At 41.3% G+C, this 17,917-nt stretch overlaps 1 protein-coding gene across 3 annotated transcripts in view; it reads left to right on the top strand.

Annotated features, from left to right (window-relative positions):
• Nucleotides 1-17,917, top strand: part of Veph1 (ventricular zone expressed PH domain-containing 1) — a 243,417-nt gene that overhangs the window by 119,365 nt on the left and 106,135 nt on the right. For all 3 annotated transcript variants that reach the window (NM_145820.3, XM_006502143.4, XM_006502142.4), the window contains exon 7: nt 5,424-5,644. In NM_145820.3, coding sequence (NP_665819.2) covers nt 5,424-5,644 — 221 coding nt within the window. The remainder of the gene's footprint in view (nt 1-5,423; nt 5,645-17,917) is intronic.

The following is a 17,917-nucleotide window of genomic DNA, read 5'->3' as shown; positions in this document are numbered from 1 at the left end:
ATTGGGCCTTAGAAGAAACTGAACATTTGACAATAATCCAACAAGTTACAGTGCAACCTGAGCTGCCCATAATGAAGTAGGTGTTATTTGATCCACGAAGTCATAAAGTAGGATATGCACGCCAACAATCTGTTATCAAATGGATGTGGTATATATGTGATCTGATCTGAGCAGGTCCTAAAGGCACAAGCAAGTTACATGAAGAATTTATTCAAATGCCTATCGTTTTTCTGTTTTCTACTCCTGTTGCCATGCCATTGCTGCAAGCATGTACCTATAGCCTTGTGGGATGTTCCTGGTTGACTGAGAAAGAAAAGGCAAGGACCTGGTTTGCTGATGGCTCTTCATGTTATGCAGGCAACACCCAAAAATGAATGGCTGCAGCATTGCAAACCTTTATGGGACAACATTGAAAGACAGCAGCAAAGAAAAATCTTCACAGAAGCAGAATTTCAGGCAGTGAATATGGTCATACATTTTGTTTAGAAGGAGAATTGACCAGATGTGCAATTGTTCACTGAATCCACATAGCCTTTGTAGCCATTAGCCAGCCAAAGGATTGGCTGGATGGTCAGGGACTTAGAAAGAACATGATTGGAAAATTAGTTTAAAAAAAAAAAGACAACTGGGGAAGAAACATGTGAATAAATCTCTCCAAATGGACAAAGTATGTGAAGATGGTAGTGCTCATCAAAAATGACTTCAGCTCAGGAGGAGTTCAATAGTCAAGTAGATAGAATGACCCATTCGGTGGACAGTCAACTCTTTTCCTCAGCCATTCTTGTCATTTCTCAATGGGCCAACGAACAAAGAGGCAGAAATAGGGTTTACAATGAGCTGAACAACATGGACCTCCACTTACCTAGGCTGATCTGGCTACAGCTGTTTCCAAATGCCAGATCTGCCAACAGCAGAGACCTACACTAGGTCCCAGATATGGCACCATTGATCAGAATGACCAGCCAGTGACCTGGTGGCAGGGTGACTGCATTGGACCACTTCTTCTGTGGAAATGACAATACTTTGTCCTTACTGGAATAGATATTTTATTCATGTTTAGATTTGCCTTTTCTGTACATGATGCTTCTGCCAAAACCACCAAATATAAATTTACAAAATGCCTTAGCCACCATGGTAGAATTTCACACAGTATTGTCTCTAATCAAGAAACTCATTTCACAGCTGGAGAAGTGCAGCTCTGGGCTCAGGATTGTGGAATCTACCAATCTTAGTATGTCTCCCACCATCCTATAATAGCTTGCCAGATAGAAAGATGGAATGGCCTTTTGAAGGCTACTGTGCCAACTAGGTACTCCAGAAGGTAGTATATGCTTTGAATCAGTGTCTAATATGTGGTACAGTTTCCCCCATAGCCAGGATCCATGGGTCTAGGAATCTATGGGGTGAACAAGGAAATAATTCCACTCACTATAATCCATAGTGATCCAGTAGAAAATTTTGTGCTTATTGTTTCAATGACCTTGCATTCTGCTGGTCTAGAAGTTTTGGTTCTAGAGTGGGGAACACTCTTGTCAGGAAGCCACAACAAGAGCCACAGCTCTAGCCATTGAACTAGAAGTTCATATTTCCCCATGGACACTTTGGGTTTCTAAGGCTTTAAGCCAACAGGCTATGAAAGGAATGACAGTGTTAGGAGGAGTGATTGATCCAAATGGGGGAAATTGGGTTTGCTTCTGCAATGAAGGTAAGAAAGATTATGTTTATAGAGTAGAGGAGATCTCTTAAAGCATCTCTTGTGGCTACCATGTCCTGTGATTAACATCAATGGGAAACTATAACAACCCAGTCTAGAAAGGGTGAAAGGGGTACACACCCATCAGGAATGAAGGTATGGGTCACTCTTCCAGGAACAGAGCCACAACTTGTTGATGTGTGGCCTCACTGGAGGAGGTAGGTGCCTGGATACAGGCTTTCACATTCTTAGCCTGGCCCCAGTTCCTATCTTTTTTTTTTCAGAGCACTAATGCAATGTATCAGACTATATTCAAATATATGGACCATATCCCCTTGAACTGTAAGCTCACATAAGCATGTCCCTTAAGTTGCTTCTTGTCAGGTATTTTGGTACAACAAAAGGGGGGCAGGAATCAATATACTGTGGATATCAAAACCTAAGAGTGTTTGATTCCTTTACAGAAAACAGCACTTAATGTGCTCATCCACTTGTACACATCATACCATCTCTAAATGACTTAGGACACCTAACACAATGTGAGTGCTGTCCACACTAATTTTGTGCTGAATTGCTTAGAGAATAATGACAAAAAATGCCCCCCATGTGCAGCACAGATGCCCACTGAATATTTTAATCTGCAGTTTGTTGAATCCACAGATGTGTATCTTATGAATACAGACTACCAAATGTATCAGTTGCCAGTGATAAAATCTGAGGTTGGAATGAAAAATAGAGTTTTGAAAAATCTGTATCCATCACTCTAAACATGGCAGTTTGCCTAGCAGAAGGGCTTTCCTGATGAGAAGCATGGTATTATTCACAGTTGGGATTCAGGGGTGGTATTGTTGTTGTTGCTGCTGCTGACTTCTCCTTTTAAAAACTATAATGTTTTATTAATTGTTTGATAATCCCATACATACTGTTCAATGCATTTTATCATGTTTGTCACTGCTTCTCTCTTTATCTTCTCCTGGCTTCACCCCTCACTCCCCCAACATTATGTTCTCTTTTTCTTTCAATAACCCATTGAGTCATTTTGTACTACTCATATAAATCATGGACACTGAGCAATCCACTACAGTGTGGGCAACATTCCTAAAGAAAACTGACTCTCCCCAACTTAAAGCCATCACGGTGTAGAGAGCTCCGTAGTTATGGACCCTTTCCCCCTTCATCCAGTGAAGTGTTTCTGATACTGTAGAATAAAGTGCATCCACATTTGGGAAGATATCCTTAACTCACTGAACCAACGTTTTGCCAGATTATCAATGCTTAATGTCAAAAGACTCATCCAAACTACAGAATGGACTAGTAGATTCTAGCATAACAGAGTACAGAAATATTAATATTGCATGTTGTTACTACCACTTACTGAGTTTTCATGTACTATCCATGGATAATGTGCATAGGTATCAAGGATATTTTGAAAATAATCCTCCTTTTTTCAACTATATAATCCATGTGAGGCCAGATATAACACAGTAGGTTAAGATCATATATGAGCATCCAGTTTTTGTCCATATAAACAATCACTAGATTATAGAAATTTGTAAAAGTTCTGTTTTATTTTTTTAAAGATTTATTTATTTATTTATTTTATGTATGCGAGCACACTGTAGCTGTACAGATGATTGTGAGCCTTCATGTGGTTGTTAGGAATTGAATTTTTAGGACCTCTGCTCACTCTGGTTGGCCCCACTCTCTCTGGCCCAAAGATTTATTTATTATTATACATAAGTACATTGCATCTGACTTTAGACACATTAGAAGAGGGCGTCAGATCTCATTATGGGTGGTTGTGAACCACCACGTGGTTGCTGGGATTTGAACTCACGACTTTCAGAAGAGCAGTCAGTGCTCTTACCTGCTGAGCCATTTCTCCAGCCCAAAGTTCTGTTTTAGAGAATGAGATTTTTTTTCATAAATACATGCATTTAACATATAAATGGATTATTATTTTTAAGGGAATTGGTGATTCTAATTTCTCAGTTTAGTTGCCAAATGGCCAATATCAATACATACAGTTCAGGCAAACAAAAACTCTTTGGGGTTTTCAAGCATTTTAAGAAGAGCTAAGAGGCCCTATAAACAAAAGGTTTAAAAATTTCTAGCCAATCTAGTATTTAGAGAGTATGTATGATGCTTATTAGCTAAATCTAATGAAATTAAGCAAAAACTGCCTAAGTGTAATCATGAATGAAAGACCAAAAAGGGAATGGACTAACTTGTGGTCTTGGTTTTTAGTAGAAAGAGCTGGTACCATAGTCAGTGAGGGTACAGTACAGAGATAGATGTATGTGGCTTTAAGCATGTTGGTCTGTCCTCAGTTTCATACCCATAAAGCAATAGCCACCACATTACTAATCTCATGGTGTCATTCAAAGGATTCCATGAGTACTAAAGGCTCATGTAGGATAGCCTTGACATGTAGACTAATGACCCTTATGTGCCCAGGACTTTTATTTTAATAACCAACAATGTGTCTGGTTGGACAGCGATCGACCCATGTTACAACATACAGGTGCTGCTGACCCACATCACTGTGGGAAGACCAAAAGCTCAAATATGCTGTACTAAGCCCCAGAGACAAAATATTTTGGAGCTGAGAAAGAAATCAGAACTCCCTAACCCCCTTCTTGCCCTAACATCACACTTTCTCCTCCAAACTCACATCTGTTCTCCCTGTGAGGAACCTGGATGTGCTCCAAGGATTCAGAACAAATGATGTGAGGTTGGCATGGATTCATATGTTGGGTCCCGAGCAGTTAGGATTTTTCTTGTTCCCGCAATGTGATTAATTTTCCCTTCAGCTCAGTTTGGCTGCCAGAGGATCATTCAGAACGAGGCTGATTTCAGCAAATATCCACATGGCTACCTTCACCGCCGGGAAGACAAATGCTTCTAAGAAAAGAATTTTCTAAATGTTTATGGTGAAAAAGGTTTGGGAGCTGGGGTGGAGGAAGAATCTATGGATCAACCCAGGGCTTCACATGTGCTATGAAATTGCTGTGGCAACTGAGCTACATCAGCAGTTCAGGAAATACTGTCCACAAAAACCATGGGGACATGGAAATATTTGTAAAATTACTTTTTAGGATGCTGAAGAGGAATCTGATTCGGAGGCTGGGGATCTTACATGAAGTTTAAAGTTACATTGTCAGCGAGACAAACAGTAGACAAACTGTCCCATCCCATGTGGCCTGACTCCTAGATCATCCCACTTCCTTAAATCAAGAAGGATGAATTTTACTCTAATTGTTTACTAATGTTACTGAGCATGCTGGATTGAAATTATAAAAACCTTATTGATGTTGAGTGTTATCTTCCCTCTGAGATGCGCCTCTGGTGCACTGTTTAGTATTAATTTCCCAGGGTCTCACTGCTTCACTCTCCATCCAACAAGCTATGTATTTTACATAGGTATTTTGTTCACTGTCTGTCTGCTTCACTGTGACAGTAAATTTCCATCCTTAATCTTTCACAATGTGTTCCTAACTTCTAAGATGGGCCTGACATGTGATGAAGATCCCCCACTTCTACCTTCTGACTCTAAGCTGGGAATAGGTAATGTGTCTGTGATACATTGCATGTCATAATTCACACAGATGTGTTGTCTTTGAAAGTACCTCCATTATTATTATCACCCATGTTTCCTTGAAGGAGTTTAGTTCATGGACTTTGATATTATATTATCCTACAGGCTTCTGTTGTTTGTTGTTGTTGGCAGGAGAGAGCCAGGAGCTGCCTACGATACCTGGTGAGCCAGCTGGCTAATATGGAGCATCCATTCCACCATATTCTCCTGCTGGAAATTAAGAGTATCACAGATGCCTTCTCCTCCATCCTGGGCCCGCACAGCAGGGACATCTTCCGAATGAGCAACAGCTTCACCAACATTGCCAAGCTCCTTTCCAGACAACTGGAAAACAGCAAGGCTGACAGTAGCAGGTGAGCAGGCAGGCGCGTCTGAGCAGCACCTTGAAGAGATGCTGGGAATCATGGAGACAAGCCCAGACAGTGATGCTTTCCTTTGCTATAGTGAGACTTCCAAAAAGAAGCCGTGTCCACATGTCAACCAGGAGTAACTTCTAGATGAGTTAGGTCACTTTCAAGAGATTTTCTATATCTATAGAGACCAAATAGCAAAACTCTAGAAGTTCAAAATATGATAAAGAAATAATAATGAAGTACAAATGGCAGTGCCAAGTAGCGCTGATTAATTAACTCAATAAGCATTTGATACTTGTTTACTCTGAACTAGGAATCTAAGCATAAGTAAAAAGAAAATGATTCTTGTACCCATGGAGGTTGCTGCCTAGTAAATTAGATCAATATTTTAAAAATTAGCCAATAAAAGTAGAAGCTAGAGGAGGGGTACACTAATGAAGATGGCTTCAAGGAATTTAGAGAACAATAAGATGGTGTAATCTACCTGTTTATGAGTAAAGAAGGGGCAAAACTGAGATTAAGAAATATCTCTTAGAGGAAGAGATATTTTGGGCCAACTCTTGAGAGATAATCAGATTGTACCAGGCTGTCTTGCTGGTGGCATATATGGCTTTCTCGAAATGGGGCATTATTTTGTATGAGTGAAATATATGTTACAAGAAGAGCATTGTTTAGAGATGATGGTGATGGTATTGATGAAGTAGAGGCAGGGATGAAACACGGTGAGCTTGGCATACCTTTCTTAGAAGTTGAACTCTTGCCCTGTAGGAGTGACTGTGAGATTTGGTACATGGTAGGGTAAACTCAGAATGACCTTCAAGAAGGCCAATCTAGTCTCACTACAGAGACTCTCCCAGCAAGAAGATGACAAGAGTCAGATCAAACAAGGGAAAGAATACATCCATGAGTGTTGCCCATGAGGAAATTATTGATGATGGTAGTGAATGAGCGACTAAAATTTGACTGACCTGGAAAGAAGGCAGGTGGGACTGAAGAGTGACATGCCCTTCCCATTCTTGTGGGTGGTCCTGTGCAGTGCACACAGCTAGACTTTTCCCTTCTGGTTGGTGGTCCTGTGCATTATAAGATGTTTCTCAGAAACCTGAGCCCTTACCTACAAGATGGTGGTAATAGTGTCCTCCCTTAGTTGTGACACTGAACTTGGCTACAGCATTCCTAAATGTCTTTTAGGTAACAAAGAGTTCCCCAGTTAAGAACCACTACCCCCCCACACACACACACACATTTGAGCTTGTGTATGTGAAAGTGTTATATAAAGTGAGAAAGGGGTATGAGGCTGTTGCACTCAATATTTTAACCGTGAAATTAATCTCTGATAAATAATCCCCAGTCCTATGAGCAATATTACTCCCTTTAGTATTTTATTTTGGAAGTAAAAAGAAAAAGAGAAGGAAGTAAGGAAAATAATGGGGCATGAAGGGAGAAAGGGGAAGGAAGGAAGGAAGGGAGGAAGGGAGGGAGGGAGGGAGGAAGGGAGGGAGGGAGGGAGGAAGGGAGGAAGGGAGGGAGGGAGGGAGGGAGGGAGGGAGCAAGGAAATCATGAGGATGTAGCTCAGTAGTAGAGCACTTTGCCTTGCCTGTGAGGTCCTGGCTTCACTTACCAGCAATGAAAAAAAATATAAAATAAAATAAAAGTAAAGAAATAAAGGGGTCAGTGTTCATCCCACATATGGCCATCACCTCAACTTCTCTCAATTCAAACTATTTCTCCCAGCTCAACCCTTGCTGTCAATCTCCTTCTAACAGATTGTAATTATTCAGTGGGAACCTCAGAAGTGTGTTGTGGACAGCTAGCCTTTTGTGCCCAGGGCTCATCCTCTCTGGGCTGGTTGCTAAGGCTTCTGTCCCAGCATCTTTTCCCTGAATAGCCTTCCTTGTGACCATGTGAGTCTACTCATTTGAGTCCATGCCCCCAAAGAAGAAAGGTCTACACTTTTGTGTGGCACAAAGACAAAACCCGATTCTCACAATTAAGGGGAAAATGAACAAGTGGAGCGATCCTGAAAGAAAATTAAAGATGATAAAACTCAAAGCAGATGTCAACTCATTTACAAAAGTGATACAACGCTCAGCAGGCCAGATTTTAGACTTCAGGCCAAAACAACACGACTATCAAAAGAAATACAATTAGCATCCGAGAGAGAATGAAAAAAAATGAAGCAGATGAGCCTCCCTCTGCCAAAGATGCTGAATACATTGAGTGAGTTTGTAAAGGGCAGCAGGTGAATCTATTTGCGTTTTCCCTGTTCCCGTGTTTCTAAAAATGTGTTTGTATTTAAATAAAAGCCAACAAAGCCTAAACAGCAGAACAGTTAAGTTTTGAAATCAATTCCAGAGAAATAAAAGAGGAGTCATAAGGGCACCTGTGGATTGACAAGGTGGATGTAAGGAGCTGGGGAAAGAGACCTTTGCAAATGGCATGCCCTTTGTGGCCTTCTAGGAAGCCCTTGACAACTGGGATGCTTGCCTGTCAGACCATGTCAAAGCTGGGGAAGAGGAGAGTGTGTTCTTGGTGACTATGTGACTGGCTGAGCAGTCCCCCAGAAATCATTTAGTCCAGTGACCATTACAGTAGACCTCAGCTTTTCAATTTTTTTCTACTTGCAACTTCTTCATAGTCAAGAAATTTTGTGACCCTGCCTGTGTGTATAATTATTTTTAGAATTCATATACAAATCATACCCTTATTGACAATAAACCACAAAGAAATTTAAGACAGATCTTTGTGATATATATATGTGGTATGTGTGTGTGTATGTATATGTATCCCATTTATTGACATTGTAGTATATAATTGGCATATTGGCATATGAGATAGATGTCCGTATTTATTTTTACAGAAAGAATTGTTTTGCATGAATATTTAATACTTCTGGACATAAAACATCTTTAATTACTCTATGAGTAAATTGATCATTACTTTAAATTTATAATCATCAGTGCTGAGACATCACTTCACATAAACATATAGTGCAAAAAGACAGAAGTTCATGTAGGGGTATTTTGGGCACTGTAGAAATTCTGTCTAAATACAAAGTTAGAATGTGTTCCTGTTTTTTATGAAACTTGTTCGACTTTGAAATAGCAATTTCTAAAACCAAGCATCGAAACCCAATGCTAGCCGAAGACATAGGAATTTGATAGCTGTGGGCTGAGGAGATAATGGTAGGAAAATACTGGAAGTCTGCTTCCAACATTAAACCATCACGTTTACCGAGGAAAAGAAAACTTTTTAAGAAAAACATACCAGAGTCTTGAACCTGAGCTGAAGTGTTTGAGGCAGTGTTTGCTGGCATGTGGCGCGTGGTGTAATGACACGCACAGTGCAAGTGCGCATGTTGTACACTGAAAACCAAGGCTACTGTGCAGTTGTGCATGCACCCTTGGTAAGCATTCTCAGAAGCACCTCGGGTCATTCATTGCATGCTTGATTTTGAATTCATAGTTTGCCATTGCACCTTCACAAACCTTTTCCTGCATGTATATCCGTGCACCACATGCACACAGTGCTAACAGAAGGGAGAGTAAGGCATGGATCTCCCTGGAACTGGAGTTATACGTCGTGATAAGTCACTATGGGTGGGGTCTCTAGAAGAGCAGCGAGTTATCTCTCCAGCCCATTCTATTTAATCCTCACAAGAAAATATTTTAATGTGCATTAGCATTTAGAGGCTTCACATAAAACACAATGGAATAAATTCTCGTAGAAGAAAGGAGGAACTAGAGAGATGGCTCAGTAGATAACAGCACTTCGTGCTCTTTCAGAGGTCCTGGGTTCAGTTCCCAGCACCCATGTGGCAGCAAACCTTCAGTATCTCCAATTCTAGGAGATCCAATTTTCTTCTCCTGGTCTCCATGACTCCTCCATGCACATGGTACAAATAAACTCATGCAGGCTCACACACATACACATAAATAAAACAATAAAAATAAACCAATAACCTAGCCCAAAACGGAAGCCTTGACTCAAGCTCCGCTCTCCTTGTAGGCCTGAAGTAATTTCCATGTAAGTTGCAGGCAGCAATCCATGAAGCTTCCTTTCATTTGTTCCTTTAGTCTAATCCAGTGGAGCTCAGATTTTAGTGTGGATAAGAGTTATATACACAGCACTTATATGATGCAGAGAAATTGCCCAAGGTGATTTCTGCATATTCCTACCAAATTCAGACCAATTCTGCTTACCTTTCTCCATCACATTTCAGAACACCGTCTTCATTCCTCTCTTCCCATGAAAGGCTGCCATGTCCTACAGCTACAGTTGGGTACCACTTCTCTATGAGGTCCTACCACCCACTCTTTCCCATGGCCCCACTGTCCTCTAAACTTCTATAGCTGACATCCCGATCCAGCCCTCCAGCTCCCAAATCACTACCTATCTCTCGTGCCTACTTGTCTCCAAACTAAAGCACCAGTATCCAAGAGAAATATATTCTTTAAGGTGCTTACAAAAAAAAAGAAAGAAAGAAAAAGAAAAAAACTCTTGTTTTTTTTAAAAGCAAGGTATGTTTACACAAAGGGGGAAAACTGATTTTTTGAGACCAACTGTTGGCTCAAGGAATGCACACAAGTAATTTCAGGACATAATTAAAACCATATGACATTCTGGACAGTATTGCCCCCGCTTAGGAAAAGTTGAAGGTACTTCTACCCCACTGACTAAGGTAACATCTAAAGATAAAACTGAAGTTTTGATAAGAAAATAGTGTATCCTTTCCATGTAGAGATATCCTCTATCAAAAGAAAACCCCAGTGGCCTTTTGTAGCAGTTGTGTGGCTGCTGTGACCCTTCTGTACATATATATGAAGTAATAGCTTCAGGTTTTGCCCTGCTTACCAAAGAGGTTGAAGCTAACATGTGGTACCATTTATGTTCCATCTGTTGTTCATTTTCCTCATTGGTCGTTCTTCCTTAACCAGTACTTAGGGCTAAGGGAAGGTCTTTAAAGGTATTTCAGGAATTCATTTATTAGCAAGAGACATAGGTGGGAGATATCATTATCAGCTTTGGAAGCAGTGGAGCAAGGCCAGTGAAAAAGAGATCCCAGCAAGGCTGGCTCTGAAGAGTGTGGACAAAGTGGAATGGGAATAATGGGATCCCTGCCTGAAGTGTGAGCAACGCAGCTACAGCTTTGCCAGGAACCCAGGGAGACAGCAATACTCAAATCACAGGACACACCAAAACATAGACTTTTGTGGAGTGCCCATGACCCGGTGTTCAATTTCGAACAAGGCAGAGAACACCCAGGATCTGGCGGAGGAAAAGGGCACTGGTGGGAGATGTAAGGGGACCTGGCCTTCTCCTACCCATCTGAGATGATGTTTTGCAGGATCGCAGCAGACCCTCGTTACCTTGCTGCTTGATTCTTTGTTTCAGGAAATGGTCCTTGTTCCTTGAATCTTAAAGTCACCATTTGTGTGGTGTTTTCTGAGTCTTGAACATCTTATCAGTTGGGGTTAAAAGAAGACACTTGTCTTCCGGATCAGCTTGAGGGTTTCTCAGTGACTATATAGCACTTGTTTCCTGTGTCTGGCTCCTGAAACATATGCCTCAGAGATACCAGGATTTGATCATTCTTAGTTACCATGCCAGGCTCACAATCTGTATCACTGTTCCTGAGATAGATTAAAATGCATCCTAAACCAAACAGCTTCTAAAAGGCACTGTTTTCAGGGGCAGACTTTGGAAGCAGACACTTCCGCTCAGAGGTGGCTAAGAAGCTGAGGAGGTCACTTCACATTTCTGAGCTGCTTCCCCCTTTGTAATTGGAACCACTAATAGTCTCTCTCTCTCTCTCTCTCTCTCTCTCTCTCTCTCTCTCTCTCTCTCTCTCTCTCTCTCATAAGGAATAACTTCTCTACAGGATATGTTCTAAGACCCCAAGCCTAAAATCAAAGATAGAACCAAGACATATGTATTACGAGTTTTCTAATACAAGTATACCTATAATAAAATTTATTTTAGTGATTAGCCACAGTAAGAGATTATTAATAAAATAGAAACATTATGATGTTAAAGCATTATAGGGTTGCTGTCGCCTTTTGCCTTTTCACTAAAGAAAAACATTACTGAGCCCAAATTGTTAACACATCTCTGGCTTAGCCAAACTGCTGAAATTAATTACTATTCTTGTGCTTTTTGGGGGGGGGCGGGGGATTTTCAAGACAGGGTTTCTCTGTATAGCCCTGGATGTCCTGGAACTCACTTTGTAGACCAGGCTGGTCTCAAACACAGAAATCTGCCTGCCTCTGCCTCCCAAGTGCTGGGGTTAAAGGCTTTATCAGATTAAAAAAAAAAGAGTTACTTAAATGCAATCATTTTACTATTACAAAAATGAATATGGTAACTAACATGGGGTATTACAGTATATATTATATATAGTCATGGATATTCTGGGCAAAAAGATGATACTTGCCCTGGGTGAAAGAGAACAAGATGGTATAAAAATTCATCTTACTACTTAGAATGATGACCAGTTTAATATGTTTCTTGAATTTTCTATTTGATGTAACTGAGCCATCCTAAAACAAAACCAGAGTTAAAGGGCACAAATATGGGGACTCAGAACATCAATGCCTATGGATAAACGTTCAGTATTAGCATTGGCATCCTATGTGAGGTGAGCATTGAGGTAGGTGACTTTAGAATACTCAGCTGCAGGGGATATGGCCCACAGACAAGTGCTTACTTGCAAACTCTCTCTTATCAGACCACAGCACAGTTCGTCCAGAACCTGTAGCGTGTGCAGCAACACGGCATTACCTCATCAGGCAAGCACGTGGCCAATTGACACTACAAGCTTAGTTTACCCATTACATGAAAATAAAAACAACAGACATGTGTTAGCCACAAGCAGTTTTAAAAGAGCTGTGATGGATCCTAAATGGAGCTACTGACACCAATCTGAGGGGAACCCCAAGATAAAAGACTTACTGGGTAAAGGGTAACACACACACACACACACACACACACACACACACTTTTTCAGCCATGGGGGACAGATTACACTGTGACAAAACCAGTTCTTAACAGCACATATTTATCATAAGGTGAAAGTAAACCATTTTTCTTTTAAGCTGGCAAGGTACGTCTATTGGCTAAACTTTCCCATAGGTAAGTGCTGAGCCCTAAGACTGTGTGGTGTTCTCACCCCAGCCCAGCCAATGACATAGTCTCAACTAATGACATTCCTCCAATGCCGGGCAAATATTTGCTGATTTAGATCTCTGAAGGCTCGTGTGTTTAGCACCCAGTGGCTCTGTTTGGGAAGTCTATGGAACCTTTAGAAAGTGGAGCCTCCCTAGAGGAAGTGTATCCCTGAGGCAGGCCCCAAGACCCAGTCACCCCAGTTGCTGGTTACTGTCTGTTTTCTGAGTATGCAATATAACCAGCTGCCCTCAGTTCCTGCCACCATGCCTTCAAAGCCACAATGGGCAATCTTCCCCACAATCTACAAGCCAAAATAAACTCTTCTCTTTCTTTAGTTGTCTCTTGTCAGTATTTGGCCACAGCAACAGAAAGTAAAATACTGTGCTTCTACCACATGTGTTATGACTGAGGCACACCAGGAAGGAAGTATTAAACATTTTTCTTGCTCTTACAGTGTCACATGCTGGACACTGATGATTTCTTCACAGCTGACAGTTCACTGTCAGCCCCTTACCTGCTCTTCAGGCTAGCAGTCTAGACAAAAGTCTGATACCCTACCTCCATAGCTCCATCCTGACTCAGTGCTGTAGCGACATGGTTGTGCTGAACTCCTTTGGAGTTTCATAACTTGTATCACATCCAGACAGCCATGTGACAGACTGGGGCTGACTTCTGTACTGGGGAGTGGGGGGACGAGGTTGGTAACAGCTGTCTACATGCCCACTCTCCACTCCGGAATCTTGACCGCAGATTTAGAGTATATCTGCACCAGTGTCTGTTGGCAGTGAACGCTGAAAAAGTACCTTCACCCTGGAATTTATGGAGACCCTAAACGGTTCAAACACAGTAAATCCTATCAACTCCGAAAAGTGCACAAATTGCCTTAATGAGCACTCGCTGCTTCTGTCCCAGTCCACTTCTGATTCTGTTCTTTCCGGGATGTATCTGTGCTGCTCCAATCTGAATGCTTGGAAGATAATGTGGGGTTGGTTGGTAAACTTTCTCATTAGTTAGGATTGGTCAGTGTTCTTCCTGATTTTGTGGATCTGGGGAGGAGTCTGGGATTCCCATGAGCTCCTAGGACTTAGGGGTTTCTGATCTGTGGATTGCACTTGAAGAGGATGTGTCAGGATCTCGTGCTTTCTCCAGATTCCTTATTTTCCTATTTCTCCCAGATTGAGCAAAAGTCTAAATGACTGAGCATATGTATTAAGGAGACCATGTCCTTCCTTGTATTGGAGCTTAATATTTTCCTTCTGATTGCAAGGAATTCTCTCTAATTGCCTGTCCACAATTGCTCAAAATCAATAATTCCTCCACTCTCACACCCCCACACCCATACCACCCTGCCCCCCCCCCACATACACATACATGTAAAGATCTAATGCAAATCAGATCAACTGTAGCAGCATTTCCTTTCAGTGAAACTGAACTGTGGACATGACCACATTATAATCCCCATGTAACTGAGCCTTTCATGGCTCCACTTCAACCCACAGAACAGGCTTCCCAGGACCCAGCGGTACCTCTGCTTTTTTAACTCTGGCAGCATTAGGCATTGACGATCCCCAACAGGCAATGGGACCCTGGTGTGGATTTAGCCCATTGGGTTCTCCTCCTTCTCTAACAAGCTTAACTACAGCAAAGTATGTCCTGGACATGGGATGGAAAGCCAAGATCATAAAGGTGAACTAATACAGTTTTTCTTTGATTTAAGAGCCCAGGAACAGAGCTTGCCCAACTCTCTGTTCCTACCAGCTTATAGTCTCATCACCCAGCTCAGAGAGAGCATAGCAAGCTGCCCGAGAGGCGATTTGTTTCTTAGGAGGGCCCCAGTGCACACAAGAGGGCGGCAATTAGGCCTCCCCTGGGCATCCCTAGACGCACTTCTAAAGACTTTATACTTTGGCAGCGGAGACCAGAAACTGTTCGGACAGAATCATCAGAGCCCCTTGTAATGTGGCTTCTTGAGTTAAGGCCAAGTTAACATTTAAAGAACTACAGAATCCTGGCAAAGAGCCCTGTAAATCACTTCTGGAGTTAAAAGTGACAAATGGAAAAGAAATAGCAAACCCCTACAAGAGACCAGACCATTTGCCCCATCCCAGAAAACACCACAAACTGAGTGGCCTGCCAAACCTCTCAATAGTCAAGCTTATACATTTTCTGCTCTTAAAGGAAGGCAGGGGGGTCTGCTTATCTGAAATGGGGTGTTGTTTTTAAGACAAGTTTTGCATCCCTCTTTTTATATTGTATTTTAAAAGAAAGAGCAAGTTAAGGAGCAAGAAATGATAGCCCAAGCCTTTTACCTACTGTTTCCTGGCTTCTACCATACTTAGCACCAAAACCTGCTCCATGGTGAAGTCGGGCGTGTCCACATAGGGTGACAAAAAGTTCTTTTTAACCGGTCTTAAAGCTTTGGCAGAGTCATGGCCATTCATCGTCCCCCTGTTCCTTAACACGTGTGCACTCAGAGTCTGAGACCTCCCACACAAGGGAAATCATGTGTAGTGAAGGCTATCCGGCCCTAGCTCTGCCCACTGGCAATGCTCATCCAGCTCATGCATGGAGACCGTTTCTTCCGTCAGAGAGTTCATTATTGATTCCTGACTTTCGACTACTGCCTTCCAAGGTCCTTGCTGTGTTCCCTCTAAGCTGGGCGACAAGATGTAAAGATGGCGGGGGGGGGGGGGGGGGGACTTTGGCTCCCACGCTACTCTCTTAACACTTGACATTTAATGGATAATGCTCTGCTTCCCTCCGCCTGGGACGAGTCAGGAGGGCCTGCCAGCATCTCGTGGCTATCCTGTAGACCCAAGGCGATGCAGACCGCCTGACTTCAGACCCCAGGCATTCCCAGCTCTCTTAGACCACAAACTTCCCCCAGTTGCTACACCTGCCCTGAATGTGAATACATGAGGAAGAAAAGTGGTGTAGCCAAGTGGCCAGGTAGCCACCTATAATTTTTAAAAAGTACAGGGCATCTAATTGAATTTCAGATAAAAAACATTTTTAGGGTCTTTGGGAGAATCGATTTAGTATAATGAAATACATTTTAATAACGATGTACTAAAATATAAATGAGTACTAATAAATAATAAATATATGTATATATAAATATGGCATAAAACATTAAAAATATAAAATGCTTTCATTTTATAATATACATGAATGTTTCATGTGCTCAATATTTTAATAATAAATACAACTTTAAAATATTTGGTGTTTATCTGAAATTCTTATTTGACCTGATGTTTTGTATTTTACTGGCCACCCTGACCTAGAGGTATAGGACCCTCTTGGAGTCAGAGGGCATCTGACGATAACTCGTAACTAAAAGTTTTGAGCTTTTTAGAGTCTCCTGAGCCTAAAGTCTCCTTTGGTGAATTCTTGAACCTTGGAGAAGAGGTGTATATGCGGGAATCCTCTGACTCTGTTCCCAAGTTATCACAGGGTTATTGGCCAGGGATCCCATACTTAAAACTGATCATCAAAGCATGAAAATCTGTGCAAACTGATGCCAAATCCAGATGGTTCGTGCTGCAGTTGTACAGAACTGCAGGACATTCAGTTAGTGGTGGAGAACTGGTGCATATGAGAAAATGATACATATTATATGTCAGAAGTGTGAAGACTTAAAACATTTTGATTTTACCCTGGTGAGTATATGAATTGATAGTAGCAGGTGTTAATCAATAATGATTGTTAAGTAACAATTAAAGTAACTTAAGCTGGAAAGATGGCTCAGCAGTTAAGAGAACTTACTGTTCTTGCAGAGGACCCAGGTTCAGTCCCAGCACCTACACAGTGCCTCACCATGACTATAACTTTAGTTCCAGAGGCTCCAATGCCCTCTTCTGACAGCTGTGGGCTCCTGCTGTGGTACAAATACATACACTCAGGTGCAAGCACATACAAACAAAATAAGGAAATAGTTTTCAAAAATTAAAGTACTATAGATCAGTTTAATATTAGACTACAGACAAGAGGTAGAAATATATTCTGCCTCCTGTCATCTGTGTCCAGTTCAATGAGTGTCAAAGAGTTGCTTTTTTTCTATGGTTTATCTGCAGTTCTTATCTGCCTAAGGAACACTTGGTTCTCAGGGGGCCTCAAATAATACCACATTATTTACTTCTGCCTTATAAGAGAAAGTTTAATGACCCCAAAGTGCTTCATATAGTCTTATAAAATATATCTAGAGAAATGGTTCAGGGGTTAATGGCCCGTGCTGCTTTTCCTGCAGACCTGAGTTTGATTTCCAGCACTCAAGTTGGGCAGCTCAGAACCACTTGCATCTTTAACTGTAAGGAGTCTTATTCCCTCTTTTGGCCTCCACATTCATCACACACACACACACACACACACACGACATACACATAAACACACACACACACACACACACACACGACATACACATAAACACACACATACACACACACACACACGACATACACATAAACACACACACACACACGACATACACATAAATACACACACACACGACATACACATAAACACACACATACACACACACACACACGACATACACATAAACACACACACACACACACGACATACACATAAACACACACATACACACACACACACACACACGACATACACATAAACACACACACACACACACGACATACACATAAACACACACACACACACACGACATACACATAAACACACACACACACGACATACACATAAACACACACACACACACACACACGACATACACATAAACACACACACACACACATGACATACACATAAACACATAAATAAAAATACAAATAAATCTTAAAATATATAGAAAGAACTACTAATATAATTTATTTAAAAAAAAAAACCTCCTTTCTCCCATATCTTAAAATTGATAAGACATTCTTCACTCTGAAAGAGAAAGTTATACAGTGGTTGGCCTAAAGTTAACAGAGCCACAAGTTTGGAAAAACCATCAACAACTTCTATCAGCAGATAATATCAGCACATGTAAAGCTTCAACAAGATGCATGGCATGATTTTTGCCTCACTTTTAATGAGTTTTTTTTTTAAGGATTGTGATAAATGTGAAGACAAACTCCTTTTATTCT

Source organism: Mus musculus, chromosome 3 (genome assembly GCF_000001635.26).
Source record: "Mus musculus strain C57BL/6J chromosome 3, GRCm38.p6 C57BL/6J".
Taxonomy (NCBI): Eukaryota; Metazoa; Chordata; class Mammalia; order Rodentia; family Muridae; genus Mus; species Mus musculus.
The sequence above is the reverse complement of the archived record's forward strand: the minus strand, read 5'-3'. Positions and strand labels throughout refer to the sequence as shown.